Genomic DNA, 25,176 nt, shown 5'->3' with positions numbered 1-25,176 from the left:
GTATTGGATCTGGGACCAGCACCTCAGCTCTAGGTCATCTGCATTGCCCTGGTCTGTAAAGTCACATCCAGTCCAGGCTAGGCCAGGAGAGCCCAGCGCGATCGTCAGCAAGTCGAGTGGCAGAGGCAGAGCCAGCCATGCCCCCCCACCAGGCTATGGCTATGGCATGAGGCCACGTTGACACGGAAGGCCCCAGTTAGAGGGGTCTCTGAGTCCCTTCCTCCTGACTGCAGGAACTCTGCCCCTGTGACCAGCTCCGTGAACCCCCTATATGTTGTTTTTATAAGCCTCTCCCTCAACTAACTACTTGAAGCTTTGAGTTGTTTCTCAGAAATGAGGGACTCAACTCCTGGCCTCGAGTGATCCTCCCACCTCAGCCTCCCAAAGTGCTAGGATTACAGGCGTGAGCCACCACTCATCACCTGAAACGATGGGTTTTCTGCAAGACAAAGGAGTTGAGATGCTGAAGGCCCCAGGGCAGACTTCCTGAGGCCAAGACTCACCATCCCCCACAACCTGCCCCCAATGCCTGTAGCCCCTGGTGAGATGCAACATGACCTGCCCCAGGGCACCCAGCCCTTCCTTTGAAAGCCCATGACCTCCCTTAGTCCGAGAGTCGGATTTGAGGCAGCTAATCCCTGCTCTCAACAAAATGTCTCTTGAATTAAAAATTCCTTTCTTCCTTGGCAGTCCTCATTGTCTCAATAATTGGATTTTATGGACCAAGCAACTGGACCTAGACTGAAACCCCTTTGCAGTTCTGATAACAACCCCACTTCACAGCACCCCCCAAGCTATTATAAGTGGGCCTCCCCAACGGATGTGTCGACCCAAATAAATGAGGAAAAATTCTCAAGATTTTGAGGACGCGCCTGGGAAAAACACAAACTGCAGACAAGCTGTGGCTGTTTTTCCAAGGGGAGGTTGGAAACTTCAGCATTTTAAAGGCATCCAGAGAGAAGGAAAAGGGCAGGGGAGAGAGGGGTGGACGAGGTAGTGGTTATGTTCTTGCCAGGCCCAGGAAATCTACATTTTACATAAAATAAGGGAGTGAGGAAGCATCAATTATGTAGCTATCCCTGGGTAGGGGGAAGAATGTCTGATTCTGTCCTGTCTCCAGTTTTGTTACCTGTAAAACAAACTTGTAATTCATTCGAATAGGCTTTAGTTTTAGGTGCTAGACAGAGGTATAACCTGCATATCCTTGCTTACGGAGGTTAGCAAGGAATTACCTTAAAGAATGACCTGTGGGGCCTGTTCCTCCCAGGTGCCTGAGGCTTTTACCTTCTCTTTTGCATAAGGCTTTGAGGCCTTGGCCCTGAGACTTCAATTTTCTTTTAACAGGTGCCTCATCCATGCCCACAAGCCAGCTGTCTGCTGCAGGGGTCGCAGGCTCCAGCCCAGCCCTCACCCAGCTTTGTCATTTGGAGTTCTCCTCCTAAATAAATGTACAGTCCATCCCCTTCCCTCCGCCCCCAAAGCCATGCTCTAGGCCACCACCCTTTCTTGCCTGCACCATCCAAACGTCCTCTGCCTTGATCTCCCGATTCTAAACTTCGCCAGCCAGTTCTTTGTTCCCACAGCAGCAGAATCTCCTTCGAAAGTTATCTCAGTCTGGGCGTGGTGACTCATACCTGTAGTCCCTGCATTTTGGGAGGCTGAGGCAGGGGGATCACTTGAGGGCAAGAGCTCAAGGCTGCAGTGAGCTGTGTTCCTACCACTGCATTCCAGCCTGGGGGACAGAGTGAGACCCTGTCACTACAAAAAATAGAAACACTAGCGGGGCGTGGTGGTGTGCCTATAGTCTCAGCTACTCGGGAGGCTGAGGCAGGAGGATGGCTTGAGCCCAAGAGTTTGAGGCTGCAGTGAGCTATGATTGTGCCACAACACTCCAGCGTGGGTGACAGAGCCAGACATTCTCTCAAAAAAACAAAAACAAACAAACAGAAAAGTCATCTCAGGTCATACCACTACCCTTTCAGAAACCCTTCAGTGGCTTCCCATTGCCCTTGGGATCAAGGACAACTTACTGGCCTTCCTGGCCTGACCTTGTCCTCCTCGTTGCCCTCTGTCCCTGCCACTCCCCAGCTGATTCCCATCAGCCTTTCTCTCCAGGCTCCAGGCCCTGTGACCCTGGGGCTCCTCTGCCCTGAACCATTCCCCCAGCCCTCTGTTAGCCTGGCTCATTCCCAGTCCATCCTCAGGTACCCCTTCCTCAGGGAAGCCCTCCCTGAGCCTCCCCAGAAAGCCTCCCATTGCACCAGGCCCCCCAGCCTGGCCCCCAAGCCTTTTAGGGCTTGTTACATTTCCCTTGTCAAGGACTAAAGGGCCCTGCGGAGCTCACCTGCTGTGGATGCCCCACACCTAGCCCAGGCTTGCCACAGAGGAGGGGCAAACCAGTATTTGACGCAGGCACAAATAAATAAGTGGGGTCCGCCCTCTCTCTGTCTCCTGCTCTGCCCCACCCCACCCCCAGTGGCTGGGAGCTGCTGTGGGTCCCGACGCCCACTGCTTCTCCCTGTGGGATGGCCCAGCATTCCTCAGCATCCAGAGAGGACACCCTCTCCCCAACTCAGGGCCACACTCTGAGGACAAGAACCCAGAGCCCCACTTCTTGTGCTGAGGGTCCTCAAATTCTCTTGCCCAGTGGCGTTTCTGAGGGCCAGCTGCCCACCCATGATCCATGTGGCTTAAACCCATACTGAGGCTGGGCAGCCAAAAGCAGGACAATGACGGGGCTTATGTTTACTAGGGACTTTCTCTGTCCAAGGCACAATTACCTCCCGTCATGCTTACCACACCCCTGGGAGGCAGGGACTGTTATTATTCACCTCCCCTTTATGGTTGGGGAAATAGACGCTTAGAGAGATTAAGTGACTTGCCCAGAGTTCTGGGGTTTGAACCCACATGGCCTGAGCTAGGGCGGTAATGCTTACCCTCTGCCCCAGCGCGGGGCTACGCACGTTCTGCAGGCAGGGGGAGCTGGGTTCAACTCCTGACACTGGGCGACTCAACCTCGTGTAAGCTCCAAGTGCCCATCTGTGAAATGGGAATAATAAAAGGTTGTGGCTTGTTGGGATGCTTACGTGAGTTCAGGTATGTGAAGTGCTGGCGTATGGTCAGTGCTGAAGGACGGGGTGCTCTTGAACCACAGATCCACCACCCTAAGCCGCAATTCTAAAACCCCCGAAGCCCTGAAAGCTGAAGGTTAACTCCCACGGTAACAGAGCCTGACCTGGCTTCACCTCACCTGACCCTACCTGCCCTTGAGGCTGTTTACAGGGTGTTTTTATTTTTATTTTTTTATTTTTTATTTTTTTGAGACAGAGTCTCACTCTGTTCCCCGGGCTAGAGTGCCATGCTGTCAGCCTAGCTCACAGCAACCTCAAACTCCTGGGCTCAAGCAATCCTTCTGCCTCAGCCTCCCAAGTAGCTGGGACTACAGGCATGTGCCACCATTCCCGGCTAATTTTTTTTTCTGTATATTTTTTAGTTGACCAGCTAATTTTCTTTCTATTTTTAGTAGAGACGGGGTCTCACTCTTGCTTAGGCTGGTTTCAAACTCCTGAGCTCAAACGATCCACCCGTCTAGGCCTCCCAGAGTGTTAGGATTACAGGCATGAGCCACTGCGCCCGGCCTACAGGGTGTTTTTAAATGTGCAGTGTGATTATTCCAAACTATTATGTTGCTTGGGCCGGGGGGGTGTCATTTAATATGTATGTAGTATATGCTCTGTCTGTCTGACTTCTCTAAAATCATCAGAACAACTGACTTGTGAAATACACCCTGGGTTTTGGATTAGGGGTTGTGATTACAACATCTTCTGTACAACTTGACATACAGCAGGTGCTCAATAAATGACAGTTCTCCCTTCTTTTAGGATGATGCATGTTCTTAACCTCTTTCTCTCTAGCCCACCTGCTCCTGAGTTCTTGTGCATTTCAATGGGTACAATTAGATGTTGGTGAGAATTCTGGTACAACTACTATGTTTTCAGAGCTGACCACAGGCAGCTACTGCCTGAGCCTGTGTAGCCAGATGGTTAAGCCCTCTGCCCTCTGCCGAGGCATTCCCTCTATGCAAATCCCAGCTCTCCAACTACTAGCAGGGTCTGCTGTTTGAGGTCTCCATGCCATAGTACATAGGGATATAATCACAGGACCCACATAAAGTGTCCTAGTAGGACTTAGAACAGTGCTAGGCACAGAAGTGCCAGCAGAATTACTATTGATCATCATTCTACAGTATGTACCATAACTTGCCTCATTGTACAGGTGAGGAAACTGAGGCATGGAGAGGTTATATAACCTGGCAGTTCGGCAACAGAACATTATGCTCTCCTGCCTTGCAGAAGTTGGGACAAAGGGAAGAGCGAGAGGGAAGGAGAAGAGAGGGAAAAGGCCATCGTCCACCTGGCAGTGCCTGTCCAGCCAGCCAGTCCAATGACAGGTGTCATTGATTCATACTGAGTGTCCACCAAACTTCAAGCATTATTCAAAATATATTGGAGGGCCGGGCGGGGTGGCTCGCGCCTGTAATCTTAGCACTTCGGGAGGCTGAGGCGGAAGGATACCTCAAGCTCAGGAGTTCGAGACCAGCCTGAGCAAGAGTGAGACCCCCATCTCTACTAAAAATAGAAAGAAATTATTTGGACAACTAAAAATATATATAGAAAAAATTAGCCGGGCATGGTGGCGCATGCCTGTAGTCCCAGCTACTCAGGAGGCTGAGGCAGGAGGATTGCTTGAGCCCAGGAGTTTGAGGTTGCTGAGAGCTACACCACAGCACTCTAGCCCGGGCAACAGAGCCAGACTCTGTCTCAATAAATAAATAAATAAACAAATAAATAAAATATACTGGAAACGGGCAGGTCTAGGTGGCTTGTAATCCTAGCACTTTGGGAGGCTGAGGCAGGAAGATCACATAAGCCCAGGAGTTTGAGGTTGCAGTGAGCTATGATGACGCCACTGCACTCCAACCGGGGCAACACAAAGAGACCCTGTGTACATGGAGAGAGGGAATGAAAGAGAATACAAGTCCAGGCCTCTTAGACTTGATGCTGCACCAAATGTGCCTCCTTTCTAAGAAATGATCAGGGCAACTGTGGGCAGGGACAAAGAGCTCACAGAGAGTTTGCAAAAATATGTTCCACCTGGCAGGCACAGAGATTGACACTCATGTGCAGTGACTTTTTCTTGTCAGAGCTGGAACGACAGCGGCCTTTCATTATTACCTAGAGCGCTGTCTCATTAGGCCTGTGGCTAGAAACTTGGCTGCAGCCGTATCCATTAAGGAGAAATGCCGAGAGGGAAACTAGTGTCCTGCTGGGCTCTTGTTCTTTGCCCCCAAACCACAGTACTCACCCCTGCTGCCCCTAGGCAGAAATCGGCCTTGCAGCTTCCTCTCTTTCTAAGTGAGGCCTGCAGGAGAGAAAGCTGCCCTGCCCCAGGCGTCGGGGCTCTTTGCAAAACTGGAATGCTTCTTACAATTCCCTGCAAAGATATGAAACCCAAACTCTTGGGAGTGGGCTATGTTTTTCCAACAGCCAACAGCTTTTGCAGAAAAGCAAGGGTTAAAGAAGCAATTAGAGGTTTGCCAGCCAGCAGATAGGGCAAGAAGAAACCGGAGCAGGTCAGCAAGAAGCCTCAGGCCCTTCAAAATGTGAATGATTAAAAAAGCCCAAACAAGCTTCTCTTCTCTCACCCCACTAGGTCCGGGACCCAGGATCACCTAAGTGGATCGCTCTGTCTAATGGTCTGGGCACTTCTCTGCCTCTACACCTGACGTGTTGTACACATATGTAGTCTGCCCTGCTTTTTTTACTTTATGTTCAACTTTACTGAAATATAATTTACATGCAAGAAAATGCACCCATTTTAAGTGTAACTTTTAATGGGTTTTATCCTGATTTTTGAGATATATATATACGTATATATATATATATACACATACACACATATATATTACCCTGATCAAGATATAAAACATTTTCATCAACCTAAGAAGTTTCCTCCAGCTTCTTTGCAGTCAATTCCCTTCCCATGCTCAGCTCCAGGTGCCCGTTGATTTGTTCTCAGTCACTATAGATTAGTTTTGTCTTTTCTAGAATTTCATATAAATGAAATCACGCACTTTTTTATGTCTGGCTCTTTCTTTGTTTTATTGATGCTACTGTAAATAGAATTTTTAAAAGTTTATATATTTTTTGTTTTAGAGATGGGGTCTCACTATGTTGCCCAGGCTGGACCTGAGCTCTAGGGCTCAAGTGATCCTCCCCCCTCAGCCTCCCCAATAGCTGGGACTTCAGATGTGTGCCTGTACCTGGCTATAAATAGATATTTTAAAAATTTCGTATTCAAATTGCAGCTGCAAAAAATTGTTTTTGTATATTGACTTTGTTTTCTATGACTTTGGTATATTCACTAATTAATTCTAGCAATTGTTACAGCTTCCTTAAGATTTTCTAGTAAACAGTTACATCATCTGTAACTAAAGACAAGTTTCAATTCTTCCTTTCCAATCTTTACATCTTTTCTTTCTTTTTCTTGCCTCTCTGTGCTGACTAGGATTTCTAGTACAAAGCTGAGTAAGTGGCAAGAGCAAACATTAGGGGGATGGTTGCAAATCTTTAGGGGACAGGCAGTTGGTTGTGTACCACTGAGTGCAATGTTAGTTGTCGGTTTGTTGTAGATGCCTTTTATCAGACAGGACTTCCCTCCTGTTCTCAGTTTGCTGAGAGTTTTTGTATTGAAGGGGTATTCAGTTTTTTGTTTTTGTTTTTGAGACAGAGTCTTGCTCTGTTGCCCTGGCTGGAGTGTAGTGGCATCATCATAGCTCACTGCAACCTTCAACTCCTGAACTCAAGCCATCCCCCTGCCTCAGCCTCCGGAATAGCTGAGACTGGAAACATTGAAGTCATTACCACACTTGGCTAATTTTTTCTATTTTTAGTAGAGACAGGATCTCACTTTTGCTCAGGCTGGTCTCAAACTCCTGATCTCAAGTGATCCTCTTGCCTGGTCCTCCCAAAGTGCTAGGATTAGAGGCGTGAGCCACTGCACCTGGCTGGGTATTCTGTTTTGTCAAATGCTTTTCTGCATCTATTGATGTGATCATCTGGTTTTTCTCCTTTATTATTTTAATATGCCAAATTATAACAATTGATTTTTGAATGTTAAACAAACCTTCCATATGTCATTTGGTCATGATGTATTATCCTTTTTCTATATTGTTGGATTTGATCACCAATATTTTGTTAAAAGTTTTTATTCATTTGAATCTCTGCTATACCACCAAGAACACGTTCAGTAGAGTAAAGGCTCAATAAATGTGTGTCAGGCCGGGCACGGTGGCTCATGCCTGTAATCCCAACACTCTGGGAGGCCAAGGCGGGTGGATTGTTTGAGCTCAGGAGTTCAAAACCAGCCTGAGCAAGAGTGAGACCCCATGTCTACTAAAAATAGAAAGAAATTAGCTGGACAACTAAAAATATATATAGAAAAAATTAGCCAGGCATGGTGGCGCATGCCTGTAGTCCCAGCTACTTGGGAGACTGAGACAGAAGGATTGCTTAAGCACAGGAGTTTGAGGTTGCTGTGAGCGAGGCTGACGCCACGGCACTCTAGCCTGGGCAACAGTGAGACTCTGTCTCAAAATATAAAAAAATAAAAAATAAATAAATATGCGTGGAATGAATGAATCAGAGAGTAGAATGCTAGATCATAGGATGTGTGCATTTCCACATTTTGACAGAAATTTCCAGAGTTCCCTCTGACAATGTCCCAATCTTCACTCCCACCAACATGTATGCCAGGGAATGAACACTCATTGCAATATGATGCAGCAACACGGCACAGCAATCACGGGGTGGGGAACAGGAGACGTGCCCGATTTCCCCAGACAAGCACAGGGAGGCTTCCCAGAGAAGCCAAGACCTCAGGTGGTGTCAAAGGAGTCTGGCCAGCAGAGGAAAGGGGTCAGCTTAGTCAGGGGAAACAGTATGTTCAAAGGCTTCAAGGCATGAAAGATCTTTGCATCAGTCACAAAAACTAGCCATGTGACTTGGCCAAATCTATCCTGCTTATCCAACAGGGAACAAAACCAACAGGGCTAACAAACATTCTGAGTATCCAATGAGATAATATATGAAAGACCTTGGGAAAACCCTAATGTGAAGGAATTGAAGGAATTGTTACTATTGACAAGGAGGCGGGGAGGCCTGTTTGTGTCCAGCACAGCAGCAGACTGATAACCCTTTGGAAAAGAAGGCAGGAGGCCAGGTGCTACCTTGGAGTTAGGAGCCTGAGTCCCAGCCTTAAATTCTTCTGTGAGAGAGGAGCCCAGATGAAGGGCTGTGCTCCAAGGATGGCATCTCCTAGGATTTAGAATCCTGCCCAGAGAGGAGCAGGTAACAAATAGCCTGGCAGCGCTCTCCTCTGGCTCTACTTCTGCCTCATAAATCATCTTCAGCTAACATGAACCTGACTTCCTAAGCAACTACAGCAAGGGATTTGGTAGATCCAGGAAGCATTAAGAAACTCACCTTCCCCCTCATCTTTCCTTCCTTGCTTCTCTTTTGGTATACATCCTGAACACTAGCAGGGCTTCCCTTTCTTCTAGACCTGGGGGCAAGAGCTTTAATATTGTAATTGCTGTATTTGCATGACTGCTCCCACGAGTTGTTTTTATTTAAAGAGCCCCAGCAATCAAATAAAGATTGGCTGGCTAGCTCCTGTGTTTGCACACAATTCCTCTGCTACTTAAGCTCTCTGTGTTTACACACAGGACATCTAGCAGCTTGGTCTGGCCAAGGCACTGCTTCCCACAGCTCTGGGAGACAGAAGACAAACAGCTGATATGTTTTATATCCAGTGCCTCTGGAGGGAAATGAAAGTTGGGATAACAGACTGAAGGGGTGAAGGAGTGGCCTGTGAGATCAGGTAGAAGATTTTTCCTACAAAGTAGATGAGAGACATGAAGACCTGAAATCTGTAGTAGCGGTGGAGGGAACACGGAGAAGGAGATGGATTGGGGAGAATTTTAGGAGCTAAAAGTGCCAGATGAGTGATGGGCTACTGAGAGAGAGAGAGAGAGAGAGAACAAGAGACAGTCCAAGGTAACAGGGAAGCTTCTGGCATTGATGCCTGTGCAGAAGGTGATGTCATCATCAGGACAGGAAATAGGACAGGCAAAGCAGATTTGGTGGACGGGAAGAATGACAAGTCCAGTTTGGGACATTTATTCATTAGTTCCTTGGGCGTTACTAGATAGCAGGTACCCTGTCAGGAACAATGGTGAACAAAAGAAGCAAGGTCCCTGCTCTCTTGCAGCTTGCATTGCAGGGTGGGAAGGACAACTTAAATAAACCAACAAAGTAACTGCAAAAGCCTAATTCAATAGAGTCATGTGATAGACTGTGCTGCAAGGGTGGCCAGAGAAGGCTTTGCCGTCATTTGGGGGCGACCTGGAGGTTAACAGATGCCAGGCTGAGTTTGGCAGTGACCCAGGGATATACACATGGAGAAGCGGTTTGGATATCTAAGTCTGGATTGCAGAGCATCAGAAAAGATAGGCCAAGAAGTATATCACGAAATACATGCAGCATATAATACTATTCACAGGAATATCAAAAATATATATAATGACCATTTGGTACACTTGGGGTTTAGGCTGTTTAGATCATGTTTTTTCCCTAAGCTGGGTGGTGAGTACAGAGGTGTGACATGTAACATGTAATTTGTATACCTTTTTGCACACGTAAATATCACAAAGTAAAGTCTTAAAAAAAAAAGGGTAAGGCGGAGGGCCTCGACTGGGCTTTGCTAGGCCTGACTCCTTCCCCTGAGCGAGGACCAGGCAGCCACAGCCGGTTTTCACTGCATACCACACACGCTCTGCCTCCGGCCTAGGCCAGCCCCCGCACCAGCCATCCGCACAGGGCGAGCCGCGCCCCGGGCTGCGCAGTCGCCCCGCCCACACCCGCCCCCCCGGCCAATGGGCGCGCGGGGACCGCGCCCACCCCTCCGCCGCGCCCCGCCCCGTCCGCGCGCGCCAGGTGACGTCACGGCCCGGCCCCCCCGCCACGTGACGGCCGCGAGCCTGGCTCTAGCTCCCCGCCCGGCTCGCGACGCAGAGGCCGGTGAGGCGCCGGCGGCTACGCCGCGGAGGGCGCGGAGCGGGCTAGCAGAGCCGGGCGTTGGGGCCCGCGCGCGCATGGAGCCAGCGCCGGCGGCCGCCTGAGGGCAGCAGGGCGAGCGGAACCGGCGACCTCGCGCATCCCTCAAGCCGCCGGGCGCCCAGGGCACCGGGCGGCAACGGGCCGCGCAGCCGGCGCGGCCATGGCGACCGGCACTCAGCAGAAGGAGAACACGCTGCTTCACCTCTTCGCCGGCGGGTGAGCGCCCTGGGCCGGCCCCGCGCGCCCCGCCGCCCGCGATTCCCTCGGCCTCCTCCCCGGCCTCCCGCGCCGGTGACCGGCCCCCCGGGGCTGAGGCGCCGGCGCCGGGGAGGAGGAAGTCCCGTCGTCCGGGGCCGGTGGGGAGGGCTTGGGGAAGGGTCGGGCCTCTTCCATTTTCCCCCTACCCTGTTCGCATCCCCCAGGGCGATTTTCCCCGGCGCTGGTAGCGCTCCCGCCGCCCATCCTCCTCCTCTCGGCGTCCCCAGCTTTCTCTCCTTTTGAACAATTAGTGGCTGATGTAAGTGTCACTCGGGGGCGGTCCTGCCTGGCCTCTGTGGCTCGGGCCGTGCGCTTCCTCCTTGGCCCTGGGGTTCCTCAGGGTGGCCTGGGAGGCAATTCAGACAGTCGAAAGGGCCGCAGGTGCTGGACATAAGTAAGGGCCTGGAAAGTGCTGGTGATGCTGGCCAGCAACACGTGGGGTTGTTGAAAGAGGGACCTCGGAAGAATGTGAGGTCAGGAAGGTGTGTGGAAATGCTGGTGGATGCTTCCAGCGCCAGAGACCACGTAATTTGTACGATGTGACTTGTTTTGAAAGCTGCATGTAGTTCGCTCGTCAGGCAGCTTAAATTTTTTTCAGTGGTAGGGTTAAGAATACAGCTGTTCCCCCCGCCCCCAGAAAACAGAAGTTAAAGTGTTATTGAGTATTCGCAATTTTTTTCTTTTATCGTAGCCAGTGGCTTTGAGTCCTTCTGGAGTCTTGCACGTGTTTGGAGTCATTTGAGGACCTGATGGGTCTGGCACAGCAATTTTTAAGTGTAGGACGTTTTGCAAAAAAATAGAATTTATCCTGGATTATCATCTTGATTTGAGTATTCTAGTTGCAGTCGGGACTGCTACCTAGATACATGTCCCTTACTGCAAACAATGGTTGAGAAACTTACCTTCCACAATAATTGTGATGAAAGTATTCCTGAACTTTGTGGTTTTATTGTAGGCGGCCACTGGCTTGCTTTCTCCAACCAAAAACTGGTGGTTCTTCATAGATAGGAAGAATGTCTCATTCATCTCTTCCCTGTCATTCCCTCTCAACCCTTCCTCCGTGTCCCTGTTGATATTTCCTTTGAGAGTAACACAAGGGGGAAACATTCTTAAATTAAGACACTCTTTATGTAAATTTGTCATTTTGGGGAATTTTAAATGAGTTGGCCATATTTTTAAAATTCTACACATTTTTAAAGCCAAGAAGGAGAATTTTTTAAAAAATGAATTTGTTTTCAGTGATTTTGACTTACTCTTTTTAGTAAAGTCTCTGTATTCCAAACTGGGAGAGTTACATGCTGGAGCAGCCTCTGCTGGGGCTCACTGCGGAATCGATGGCCCTGTCTTGGACAATCTCCTTGTGCACCCTTCACAGTGCCCTCTGGCTGCCTGTTCTACCGGAGCACCAGCCTTTTACCCGGTGAGGGAGGAAAGCTGCAGTGGCCAGCACAGCTCGCCTGGATTGATTAAGATGTGGGGAGTTTATTAGGGTAGTGCCTGAAGGCATTGTATTTAACAAGTTTCAGTTCCTTCAGTAGCAGTAGCTTGGGATTAAAGAAAGAAAACAGGGCCGGGCACGGTGGCTCACGCCTGTAATCCTAGCACTCTGGGAGGCCAAGGCGGGCAGATTGTTTGAGCTCAGGAGTTCGAGACCAGCCTGAGCAAGAGCGAGACCCTGTCTCTACTAAAATAGAAAGAAATCATATGGACAGCTAAAAATATATATAGAAAAATTAGCTGGGCATGGTGGCACATGCCTGTAGTCCCAGCTACTCGGGAGGCTGAGGCAGAAGGATTGCTTGAGCCCAGGAGTTTGAGGTTGCTGTGAGCTAGGCTGACACCATGGCACTCTAGCCCGGGCAGCAGAGTGAGACTCTGTCTCAAAAAAAAAAGAAAGAAAGAAAGAAAACAGGAGTTTCAAAAGGATATTTTCAGAGTAACTAATTGGATTTTGGTCCATTCTCACTAGCCTAAAATATTTTATTTCAGTTTTCTTTAGGGTAGAACATGAACGGAGCTGAGTATGGAATGGATATATTATATATTAATAGCTAAAATTAGTCAACCCAGTAGTCCCACCAAGTTCAGTGGAATAGTGTTGCTTTGCTCCAAGTAACTAGTTTCTACTGTTGTTAAGCTGGCGTCTTTCCAGAAAACTAAGTTTGCTTCCTTTGAGAAGCTTTTTAAAAAGAAGTCACAGCTCCCCCCTCCTTTAAAAATCTGTCACATTTTTCTTGTTTATTGAACAGCTGTTGGAAACTGTAATATCAAACACGTTCACTGCTATCACTGATGATATTGAACAAATATTTTTGTCAGGTATGATAGTCATGTGAATAATTGAAAATGAATTTTGGATCCTGGCAAATGAAAACTACACCAAAACAACTCAGTCTTTTAATTTCTTTGATTTTTTTTTTAAGACAATTTTTGGCTTCTTTGCAAAAGGGAAAATACTCCTGCATTAACCTGTAATAGTCATATTTTTAATACAGTGTGTTGTCCTTTGAGAAGAGAATGGGAGGAAAAACCACTCACAAATCAACACCTAGAAATAAACACTTTAGGAGAGGTTCTGTGCATGCAAATAAGAAATGTGTAATTTCATATTCATTTAAAAAATAGGCACATTTTGTATTTTTTGTTTGTTTGTTTTTGGTCTTTTTTGGAGACTGTCTAACTCTGTTGCCCCTGGTAGAGTGCAGTGGCATCATCATAGCTCATTGCAACCCAGAACTCCTGGGCTCTGGTGATCCTTCTGAGTAGCTGGGACTATGGGTGCGCACCAGCACTCCCAGATAATTTTTTTTCTTTTCTTTTAGAGACGGGGTCTCGGGGTCTCGCTCTGGCTCAGGCATGCACCAGCACTCCCGGATAAAGTGGGGTCTCAGCTTTTTGAACTTCTGAGCTCAAAGGATCCTCCCGCTTTAGCCTCCCAGGGTGCTAGAATTACAGGCATGAGCCACCACGCCTGGCCATGCTCATGTTCTTTATATTGCTTTCTTCTTAGTAATATATTGAGCTTTAATGGCAGTGTGGTAGTGTATTCTCTGAATATATCATTAGCTGATCCTATTTGTCTACCATGCAATGCCTAGGTTGTGGGGAGATAGCAATGAAGAAGGCAAACTCAGTTTCTTTTTCTTTTTTTTTTTGGCCAATCCTTGCTGCCCTCCAACTCCGTTTCTAAGCCCAGTGACAAGTTCAGTGGATGTCAGAGTCATTTACAACAGGGCTGCCTAATTTATTCTGACTATATAATTTCTAACTCCTATCATTGCTCATTTTTTTGCCATTATACATAAGTGGACATCCTTATGTGTACATGTGTACTTTGTTTCCTTTGGATAAACCAGTACAATTGCTGAGTCAAAACATTTTTAAGGCTTTTGGTACCCATGCAGCACATTCATAAACTTTCTCTTAGGGTGAGTTACTTCTGCATGAGCGAACCTCATTCATTTGAAGTTAATTTTTAGTACCTTTAGTGTTTCTTCTATTTCTGCTTTCTTCTGTCCCACCCCAAAACCTGGGTGGTATTGTCAAAACAAAAAAGTACTCAAGCACACTTTATTGTTACTACATAACAAATAAAACCTGTCATTCCTTTTCTACTATTTAAACCGTTTTGTCAAGAAAAACACTGAAACGCTCTGAAGTGGCTTTTTTTTTTTTTTTTTTTGTGAGACAGAGTCTTACTCTGTTGCCCAGGCTAGAGTGCCATAGCATCAGCCTAGCTCACAGCAACCTCAAATTCCTGGGCTCAAGCAATCCTCCTGCCTCAGCTTCCCGAGTAGCTGGGACTACAGGCATGCACCACCATGCCTGGCTAATTTTGTCTGTATATTTTTAGTTGTCCATATGATTTCTTTCTACTTTTAGTAGAGATGGGGTCTCGCTGTTGCTCAGGCTGGTCTCGAACTCCTGAGCTCAAATGATCCACCCGCCTTGGCCTCCCAGAGTGCTAGGATTATAGGCGTGAGCCACCTCGCCCGGCCGGAGGCCAGATGTGCTCTGGAGGAAAATCCTGTAAACTTTATCTGTCAAACAACTTGGGGGTTCTGGTTGCCTGGTCAGTGTTAGTGATGGCCTTCACCTGTCGGGCAAGCGCTTAACGTAGCAGGGTGGTGATTTAGGACATCTACCCCAGCACCTGAAACAGCTGGACTAAGCTGTCCTTGCATTTAGAACTTGATGGCCTGGATTAGATGCTTCGGGTCTTATTTTTATGGCATTTGTTTTGTTTTGTCATCAAATACACTTAGCCTTTAAAATGTATTTTAATGGGAATGTGGTGTGTATGTCTTTAAGGCATTAAACTATAGAATCGACAGATATTTTCAAAGTTCAGTATTTCCCCATGTTTTATGGGCAGCTCTTGCGAGGTACTGGGGTACTTGTCTCTATACATTTAATTTTTATCAGCTAATGGTTACTTTTGAAGTGTTAGGGAGTACAGAGGTGGTGCAAGTTAACCTGTTTTCTAGGGGAACAATGTAGAGAGGGTGCAAGGCTTATTTGAAATGCTTAAATTTTGATAAGTATAGTGCGTGCATAATTTGTATAAGGCTTATATAAATATACTGCTATGGATGTAAATAGACTTTGATTTCATCCTATATGTGACACGCATTTCTAAAAATTGGTACTTGGATGAAAATTTCTGCTAAAATTTACGCTTCGTGAGAGTAGGAACCATGTCTGTTTTCTTTACTGGTACATCCTAAGTACAGATTATTTGTGAATTATGAACTTGGTTCCATATTAAGATTTATTGAAACTGTATTGGCATAAGGTAATGTTGTTTTGGATTTGTCTATTTGTGAAAGATATGATTCTCTTCAGGTTCAGAAAGAACTAGAGTTTTTTATTCATTTGGAGTGCTATTTAAAATTTTCTTTCCAAATGAGATAGAAAATAGGAAATAGCATCTAAAGAATTAGCTACATCAAAAACTATTTTGCTTTAATCAAGTGAATACAGAATTTGCATAATCAAAATATCCTAAGCCTGTGCCAGGTATTCATTTTTTTCAATATGTGACTTGTTCTTTGAGGAAATAAGTCATTGTTGTAATTATGAGAGTTTGTGAAAGATATAAAGCATTTATCTTCATAATCTTTTGGGTCAATTTTCGAGAGAAAAGTCCCAAGTAAGCCTCCCCTCCCACTCTTTTGTGAAATTTTGATGTCTGTTTAAATGGGTCTAGTTTGAGTGGTCTTTCTTCAGGATCAGTTATCTTGCCATAAGGAGTTCTTCCATTGCCTGTACCACGCCCTCAGTAAATGCCTATTCAACAAACTACCAGAAGACCAAGACAAGGATTCAGTACAGGTATTTCAGGGTACTCTTTTGTATCAAATAGACTGGGAGTAAGTCTCATTACATTCTAAACTCCACCAATGCCCTAGATCCATTCTGGGGATGGGAGACGCTATCATATAAATTTCTTCTCTCAATGAATTCCATTCTGCAGAGGACTAACAATTAAGTCTAAAATCTTAGGATTCCATGATTTATGTACAAAACACTGTGCTGACTGTGGTGGGGGTGGGGAAGTGGAGCAACAAAGGAGTTTAAGAATATTCCACGATCTTATATACTACAATTTGGGAGCCACAGGAGAGTGCACATAAACACACATGTTCAGTGAATTCACGGAGACAGTATGTAGGTTGGTTCTAACCTCAGATTGCAGAGCTGTTCTCTCATTTCTACTTGCTTGACAGCTCGGTAGGAGGAAGGGCTTTGCTATATCAGCTTGAGAAACTAAGACAAACTATGACCACCCTATCTTCAACTGGTCTGGAGCAGTGCTTTGCAAAAATTACATTCTTTCCTTTCTCTTGTTACACTGAGTGCAGAGATCTGTCCAGTTGCGCTCAAATTCGGCTTGTTGAAGGGGGGAAGCCCCAAACAAGTCAAGAGTCTCACAAAGCCAGTGGCTCGGGAGACCCCCAGAGCGAGCCGGAAACAACCTTTCCGCTGGAAAGCGCCCACTCTACTACCGGCTTGGCGGGGCAGCTTCCTCCCTCCTTCCTGCCCTGCACCCCACTTCCCATGCCTCCCCTGGCCCCAGCTCTCCCGGGGGGCAGGAGATGAGTAGTGATACCTGGAGGTTGGATGAAGTGGATGCCATGGCGGAGATTCCAGGAGGTTCCTTGGGCGGGGGCGGAAGGAGAGCTGAGAACAGCCAACAGCAGTGACCTCGAATTGTGCCAGATATAACAGTCCCCAAACTGGGTGGGCTGGTGGCTCTCCGACCCTGAGTGGCACTCACTCCATGGCCTCCATTAGGGAACTTATCCTAAAACAGCACCGCTCTCCATCGAGCCGCCTGACCCTCCTCACAACACTTCTGCAATCCTGAGCTCCTCTGTGTGCCAGGTATTCAAATAAAACCTTACAGAAGATTATAGTGTATACAGAAAAGCAACTAATGTTTTTTAAGCGGTTACTATAGAGGTAGCAGATGAAAAGGAGAAATTACCCAAAACTCCAAAGATTAGGAGGATTACCGGGTATCTGGCAGTATCATTTATTGTAGAACCCTTTCTGTACATATGGGCAGCTGTGAGTGTGGAAACCAGTTTACCATTGCTTGGGAATAATTGTAATAATTGCACATTGACCTTGGCTTTAGTGCCTAGTGTGAGTGTGTATAGGAAACAGGTTCTTGTTGAAAACATCTAGTTTTAACAATTGCCATTGTGATTTGAAACTGAGTTGAAAGATAAAAATCCGTGTGTGTAATTTAAAAATTTTTTGTAACTCTGATCACAGATAGTAGAAAAACCCAGTGTGTGTGTTGTAGCAGTAATATTTTACCTTTGCTCTGCTGTCATCAGCTAGAGGAGAGGAGCCTAATCCACAATCAAGGGCTGTGGGTAAAATGATAAAAGGTTAAATATGTCTTTATGTAATTAACACCAGACATCAATTCTGGAAAGGAAAAATGAGAGAAGGTAGAGAAATGGGGAGGGAGCATATTTTTATAGAAAAAGGAATGCACAGTAAAAAAGGTGCAGAAAAAATCCAGTTAATAGATATTTTAGTAAGCTAGGCAAATAGATTTAAAGTCTGTCTCTTGTGACTGCTCTTAGACAGGTAATTTAACCACTATTCATAGCCTTTTTTGCTACACAAATCCTTCAGATGTTTGCTCTGAATGGAATAGTCTACAGAGAATTTTCTGTGGACTTTGGCATCAGTGACTAAAGCAGTAGGGGCAAAATTAAATTAATATCTAGGAAGTTGCTTCATAGCTGTTAAAACCATAGCTTGCTACAAACGTTGAGTCCTAATGGCTCTTTGGAAGATTATGTATAACACTATAAAACTCTTTAGCTTTCTTGAAAATTTCAGGAATAAATTTTTTTGATTAGGCTCATTTAGAAGGCTTTCAGTTTTAAGTAATAGAAAATTCACTTCTAACTGGCTTAATTATTGGTACATATACCTGAATTGTAGAGGGAGAACAAGCTTCAGAATAGGGCTTATCTAAACAGCATAACAGTGCCACTATGGGACCCGTCTGTGCTCTGCCTTCCAGTAACTGTGCTTAATTTTAAGGTCGGCCCCTGCATGGCCACAAAATGGCTTCCAACAGCTCCTTGTGTTTCTCCCACCATTGAATAAGGCTTGGGTTTAACTCTGGACCAATTTGAACACATACCGATTGCCCTAAACCAGTCATTGCCTCCATGGAAATTATGCTGAGTATCTTGGGCTGCATCATGTGCCCATCCCTAAACAGATAACATGGCAAAGTAGATGTTATATTAACAGGCTCAAGTGAGTCAGGACTAAAACTGGAAATGGGTTCAATTCTATCCAAATAGTATGGTTCAAGAAATTTGGGATCTTGTTAAGAGGAAGAGAGGAATGGATGCTGGGGAGGCAACCAGTGATGTCCACCACATTGGTTATACTGCCTTCAGATGTATTGTCCATTTTATTGGCTTAGAGCAGGGTTTCTCAACCTGGGTTGGATAATTATTTGTTTTGTGAAGAGGGGCTGTCCTGTGTATTGTAGGATGTTTAGCAGCATCTCTGGCCTCTACACAGTAAATGCTAGTAAACCCCCCTTCCACATTTCAGCAGCCAAAAATGTCTTCAAACATTGCCATATGTCACAGGGTGGAGACAAAATTGCCCCAGTTGATAACCACTGGTCTGGAATAGTGGTCTTCAAACTTTAATCAGATATCCCTATGATTAAAGTGTTTGTGCATATCCCCATGTATAATTATATTACACATATTAATTTTATACATATTATAAAACATACAAAATAGAAATTAAATGGTAGAGATTATAAATACAATGAAATTTTATTTCTTTCTATACTATTTTTCTTCTGTATGCCAGTAGATCGTTGTGGCATCTCATGTAGAGTGCTGAGAGAGGGTTCTCCTGTCACTGTCTCCCACTCTGTCCCCAGCCCCTGGTGGGTCTGGGCTGTAGATTGAGGGAACTTGTGAGGTTGGGAGACTGGTAGCTTGCTCTGTGGCCAGATGCTTCCTGCAAGTGGGAGTCTGCTGTGTCAGTCCAAGCCTGCAGGATGAGAAGGGACTGGTGTGTGCCTCGAGCCAATCTTGTTGGCTCCTGGAGGGCATTAAGGATACTATAGTGGGCCTCGTTGGCTTGGTGTCAAGGAGCACCGGACCAGAGGAAAAGAAGGCATCTAAGGCTACCTGCCAAGTCCCCGGGCCAAGTAAGGCAGAAAGGTAATTGGGGATGGACTGTTGGTAGGACCAATGTGGGAGCTCCCCTTATTGGGGCTTGTAGTAGGTTAACCACTGTCTGCACTGAAATCATAACATTTGCTGAGGCCTTGGATACAACACACAGCCACATAGACCCACAACAAGACAAGGACTGATTATAGAAGGCCACCTTTCCCCTCCCTGTCTGCCAGCCCAGAGAATCCTGTAAGAGAGAGAAAAGTAAAAAAGCAGAGCAAGTCCCCTTAAGCCACTGTCTAGCTGGCAGTGATGGAGGGAAATTGTTTTTATTTTTTTCTAGAGATGAGGTCTCACTATATTGCCCAGGCTGGTCTCAAACTCCTGGGCTCAAGTGATCCTCCCACCTTGGCTTCCCAAAGTGCTGGAGTTACAGGCATGAGTCGCTACGCCCAGTTAGGGAGGGAAGTTTTGAATCAGATTTGAGTTTGACGTTTTCAATGGGACTGAACTTGTAAAACTACAAGTTACTGGGAAGTTAGAGAATCTGCCTGTGATGTCATTGAAAGGAGAGAGGGACTCAGAGAACAGCCAAAAAGGTAGTGATGAATGGGGGACCAGACATGGGACTAATATCTATGCCCCTTCTGAACTGAGACTCCCAAGAAGCTCAGTTAACACTAGAGTTGGCGTAGACAGGGCTTTAGCAAGACTGTGTTGATTGGGGTTAAGAACGAGGCAGGATGACAGTATTCTTTGTATTGAGAAGTGACAGGAACTTTTTTTTTCTACAAAGAATACAATTTATCATAATCTTAAATGCAAATGCTTTGGATCTGACATGATGAAATAATTTTGGAAAAATTTGGAAAGTCAGTCTAGATAAGTCAGCATTTCATATTTATAGCATCATCTCAGATTGGTGAATGTCTTGTATATGTTGGTTCATGAAGAAAGAGAAAAGTTGAGCTGAAAGATACTTGAAAAATGAAATGTTCTAAATTTCAGGAAGAATCTTGGGAAATTTTAGTTTAATATTAGAACTTATTTTCCTCTAATTAAGAATATTTTAGTGAATGTGTCCAACACAGCTTAATGACTTAAAAATATCCTTTGGACATTTCACATCTAAGGTTTTTTTTTCTAGTAGGTAAAGAGGGGCTTACCTACTGAGTAGTAACTTTAATAATAATACTGTAGTGTTCGGTTTGCAGTGTTTTCCCCATTTTTTGGTTGTTTGCTGCGATACTATGTGGCTGGCATGATCCCTACCTTTTAGACAAGGCACCTGAGCCTTAGCATGCCCTAATTCACCCAGTTGGTAAGTGGTTTAGAAGTCCAGGCCTTTTTGTCACCACCACCCCCTTCTGCTGTGGTCACAGTGTACGACATACAAAAAAGTGACAGTGATAATGAGTGTGGCCTGCCACCCTCAAAGGGGTCACCAGCTGTCAGTAGGGCATTTGCTTTTTCGAACAAACATACATATATTTCCTGTCGGTCATCCTTTGATCAGGGCATAGGTTTGGATGACAGTTGGCCAGGGTAATGAGTGCGACCGACTTTAGGACAAAGCAGTGGTGGTTGACCTGCATGGTATTTGAACTTACTGACTTTCTGATGAAAAAATTTACCCAAAAGCTCTTTTTTCAGTGACTTGGAGTTATGCTATTTGAACATAAATAGATTTCAGATATGTCTTTTTCTTACTCTATAGCAGGTAAGTTTCCCAGTATTTTAAAATGTTGTACTTTTTAAACGTTGTTGTTGTTATAATAGATAAGAGTAATTTGTGAATAGACATAGGTTAGAAAGGTTTTTTTTTTTTTTTTTTCCTTTGGAGACAGAGTCTCACTCTGTTGCCTGGGCTAGAGTGTCGTGGCGTCAGCCTAGCTCACAGCAACCTCAAACTCCTGGGTTCAGGCAATCCTTCTGCCTCAGCCTCCCGAGTAGCTGGGACTACAGGCATGTGCCACCATGCCCAGCTAATTTTTCTATATATATTTTTAGCTGTCCAGATAATTTCTTTCTATTTTTAGGAGAGATAGGGTCTTGCTCTTGCTCAGGCTGGTCTCGAACTCCTGAGCTCAAACGATCCACCCACCTCGGCCTCCCAGAGTGCTAGGTTTACAGGCGTGAGCCACTGCGATCAGCCCTCACAGGTCGCTGAAGGATTGAATTATTGTCATTAAATAACCATTCAATCAATGGCAGTGGTGCTGCTATTTAAACAGCTTCCAGTTCTGTTATCCAGATATTACTTGCTATATGGAACTAGTAGGCTCCTGATTTTAAAATCTTGCATGGGGGTTTTATTTCATTCATTACTTAAGAGTCTGTGTTCAGTGCTGGGTTCATTTCCAGATTTCCAACACTTAGATCTAGTGGAGTACGAAAGCTAACATAAACATTATATGTGTGCCAAGGCCTGTCCTTATTTCCTGTTGTTACTTTTCTCAGTCAGAAATGCTGGTGCTATATTATTTTTGTTGACCCACCTGTTGCCTGCCAGGTGCCACACTTGAGCTAAGTGCAAGAATGCATGAATTCACAGCTTTGTCAAGGAACTGCAGGCTAGTGAGAGATGCTTTTTTCAAATATTTAGATACCTTAAAAGACATTCTCCTTGTTGAGTTCTGATGCCAGGGATGCAAAGATGAGTGAGGCCCCAGGTCCTTCTCTTGAGGAACTCAGATTGCAGAGCTATGTTTGCCGCAGAGTGAGACCAGTGTCACCAGGAGGTATGGGTGAGGATGGAGATGTTCCATGACATTGTTAATTATAACTAGCCCATCAAAGGATAAATAGGTGAATTGTCTTGAAGAAAAATATTCAATTAATAATTTAGGTAATCTCTGTATGAACACATCAAAAGGGTAGTACTCAAAAGACTGACTTGGGAACCCTGCTCCAGAGAGACAGCATGACCACTGAAAGCACAGAGGATGAATGGATTAGTTGTGAGTGAAGGAAACCAAGGACTTCATTGTTTGAAAGTAAGCTTTAATGATAAAGACATCTGCACCTGAATGTTTATGGCAGCACAATTCACTATTACAAGGATGTGGAAACAACCCAAGTGCCCCTCGATTTCATGAGTGGATTATTAAAATTTGGTATATGTATACAATGGAATATTACTCAATTATAAGAAATGACAGTGATCTAGCACCTCTTATATTTTCCTGGATAGAGCTTGAGCCCATTATCCGAAGTGAGGTATCACAAGATTGGAAGAATAGGCTCCACATGTACTCTCCATCAAATTGGCACTGACTGATCAACACTATGGTGTTCACAGGGTAGTAATATTCTCCATGGATTAGGGGGTTGCGGGGGGCGGGGGGGGCGGGGATTGGCAGTAAACTCACAACTAATGGACGAGGTGAGCATTGTAGAGGGGAAGGGCATGCCTCTAATCCTTGCTTGAGTGAGGCAAAGACATAAAATGTAACCAAAATGTTTGTACCATCATAATATCCTGAAATTAAAAAAAAGTAAGCTTTAGCTTAATTTTCAATGGAGTTCAGATTAATCAGATTTTAATAAAAGCCTGTGTTGTAGTAAACATTGATTTTCAACATAGTAGCATTATCTGAATAACTAGTTTGTTTGAGTGTGCAAAGAGGTGTTCTAGAATATTCATTTCAGTATGGTAGTGAAATTGCAAATGACATGACTGTCCAACAGTAGGAAATTGGTTAAAATATTATCCCTTGGTACAGAGAGATGGTATGAAACCATTACAGATGATGATGTAGGTATTATATACATACTGACATAGCAGGGTACTCACAACATCTGGATGGGAGGGGGGAAGTTAAAAAGCCAGTAATGTAAAGCCTCAAAGGATGTGCTAACATGGTAATAATAGTTACCTCTTTAGCTATGGGATTTCAACTAATTTTTTTTAACCTCTTTTGTGATGTAATATCAAAGAAAGAAAAATTAAACTTCACATTCCGTTTGTGTAGAGAATAGCAACGCTTTTCTGATCCTGCTGTGATTTCCTTTCTTACAGGTGTGGGGGCACAGTTGGTGCTATTTTCACTTGTCCACTAGAAGTCATTAAGACGAGGTTGCAGTCTTCGAAGTTAGCTCTCCGGACAGTCTATTATCCTCAGGTTCATCTGGGGACCATTAGTGGAGCTGGAATGGTGAGACCAACATCTGTGACACCTGGACTCTTTCAGGTTCTGAAGTAAGTTCCGTCCCCATATAGTCCCCTCTCCTCCTGTCTGCCTCCACTGTCAAAACAGAATGTCCATCAAGCTCATCAGATGGGATGTTCTGTTTGCATAGTCTTGGTCCAAACTTAAAAATTAGGTTTCTTTACCAATATCTTTGAACTCTGACCTTGCTCCCTTGGCAGCAGGGGTCCTGGTGTGCATGTGATCATCATCCAGGGACAGTTAGAGTACACTAACAAAGCAAACTGAAAATCCCTGTGCAAATTGTTGCATCAAATTGTCACTCTTGCTCAAATCTTTTGAGGGTTAACATGATAAGAGGTGGTAGAGTAAAATTTTAAAAATTGCACAAGAGAAGGGTTGCGAATATTAATATTTAAGAGGAATTAACATGGAAACAAAATGTTCTTTTTTAATTTTAAATAATTTTAATTTACTTTTTAATTTTTATATGGAACACTTCACGAATTTGCGTGTCATCCTTGCGCAGGGGCTGTGCTAATCTTCTCTGTATCGTTCCAATTTTAGTATATGTGCTGCCGAAGCAAGCACAGAAACAAAATGTTTTTGTTTTTTACTTTTTGGAAATAATTTTAAATTTATAGAAAAGTTGCAATATATTTAATGAAAATGGGTTTTAAAATTTTTGTTTTATACCTAGGCTACCTGCCCATTTTCTTATTTTTACTGCAGGAAAAATAATCTTGTTCGCTCACAAAGCAGCTAAATATTCATGAGTTGATTTTGGCTTATCAGTCTCTATGCTTAAAGCAAAATCAGAAATTCAGAACAGCACTTGACAATATCTGATTTTTGGCTTAGGGCCTTGTACTTTAAAAGAGATACTCAATAAATAATAGTTGAATTTAACCGAGCATGATATTCAGATCTCTGAAACTTATCCTTGGGAAAGAATTTTCAGAAAGACATTGCGATTAGTCAGTATAGAGATTTAGTTGGGAAATGTTAGAAAAAGAAGCAATAAAATGGAAATGCTCTGTCTTAAAAACCACAGCGCTTAGCACTTTTAGTCACAATTTAGATAAGGTAGGATAAGTTTATTTTTAGATATGTTTTGTTTGTAAAACCTGCCTGTAAGCCACTCAGGCAGCGATGCCAAATGTGTATGCGGGTGCGTCTGAGCTTATTGAGCAGAACTGGACAGCAAGACCAGCTGCTGAGGACAAGGTCCCAGGTGAGAGAATCAGAAACCCAGCTAGGGAATGGTGAGGTCAGCATCCAAGATTCCAGGAGAATCGTTTTTGTAAACTAAACACTGAGAAGGGGAGTGGAAACACAAAAGGCTGGAAGATTAGGGATAGGCATAGGAAACACAGAAGCGCAGAGATGTGGAGGAGAACTTTGATCTCAGGACAGATCCAAGCCCATGGTCCTCAACAGGACATGGCGGTGAAAACACTCCCTTCCTGCTTTGCCTTTTCACACACTTAGGCAGCACCAGTGTTTCAGGTGACTCCCTTCTTCCAAGGAACATGCGGTGCTTTGGACATGATGAAACTGAGAAGTAATTTGTCCACTTCACTGACATTCAAAATGAACTTCCTCTTACGTGCTTGCCAAATAACTCATGACTAGTGAATTTGGATTTACTGTAATTGGGAAATTGTTACCTAGCATTGTCGGTATAAACAGGGCCAAACCTGTAAGGAAAATGAGACCATCTCTCTATTTTAGATTTTATGGGATGTACAGGTAGAGCACCCCTTATCTGAAATGCGTGGTTTCAGATTTTGGAAGATTTGCTTTATACATATGGGTTCAGCCCTACTTCGGAAATCCAAAATGCTCCAATGAGCATCATGTCAGCCCTCAAAAAGTTTCCAATCTGGAGCATTTCGGCTTTTG

At 44.8% G+C, this 25,176-nt stretch overlaps 1 protein-coding gene, 1 long non-coding RNA gene and 1 other non-coding gene across 3 annotated transcripts in view; 1 reads left to right on the top strand and 2 right to left on the bottom strand.

The window, feature by feature from the left end:
- Positions 1-1,710: 1,710 nt before the first annotated feature.
- Positions 1,711-10,611, bottom strand: LOC123634510. Its single transcript, XR_006733937.1, has 3 exons — positions 10,583-10,611; positions 2,937-3,039; positions 1,711-1,732 (listed from the first exon to the last, which is right to left on the bottom strand). It is a non-coding gene; the product is annotated as an uncharacterized LOC123634510 (long non-coding RNA).
- SLC25A33 (solute carrier family 25 member 33) overlaps positions 10,106-25,176 on the top strand; it is a 32,750-nt gene continuing 17,679 nt past the window's right edge. Inside the window, exons 1-2 of the mRNA XM_045546201.1 lie at positions 10,106-10,394; positions 23,142-23,321. Of these exons, the coding sequence (XP_045402157.1) occupies positions 10,339-10,394; positions 23,142-23,321 (236 nt within the window). The 5' untranslated portion in view covers positions 10,106-10,338. The remainder of the gene's footprint in view (positions 10,395-23,141; positions 23,322-25,176) is intronic.
- Positions 23,756-23,862, bottom strand: LOC123636138. The gene has a single exon (XR_006734349.1). It is a non-coding gene; the product is annotated as a U6 spliceosomal RNA (small nuclear RNA).

Source organism: Lemur catta, chromosome 3 (assembly GCF_020740605.2).
Source record: "Lemur catta isolate mLemCat1 chromosome 3, mLemCat1.pri, whole genome shotgun sequence".
NCBI classification, from domain to species: domain Eukaryota; kingdom Metazoa; phylum Chordata; class Mammalia; order Primates; family Lemuridae; genus Lemur; species Lemur catta.
This window is presented reverse-complemented; position numbering and strand designations above follow the sequence as displayed.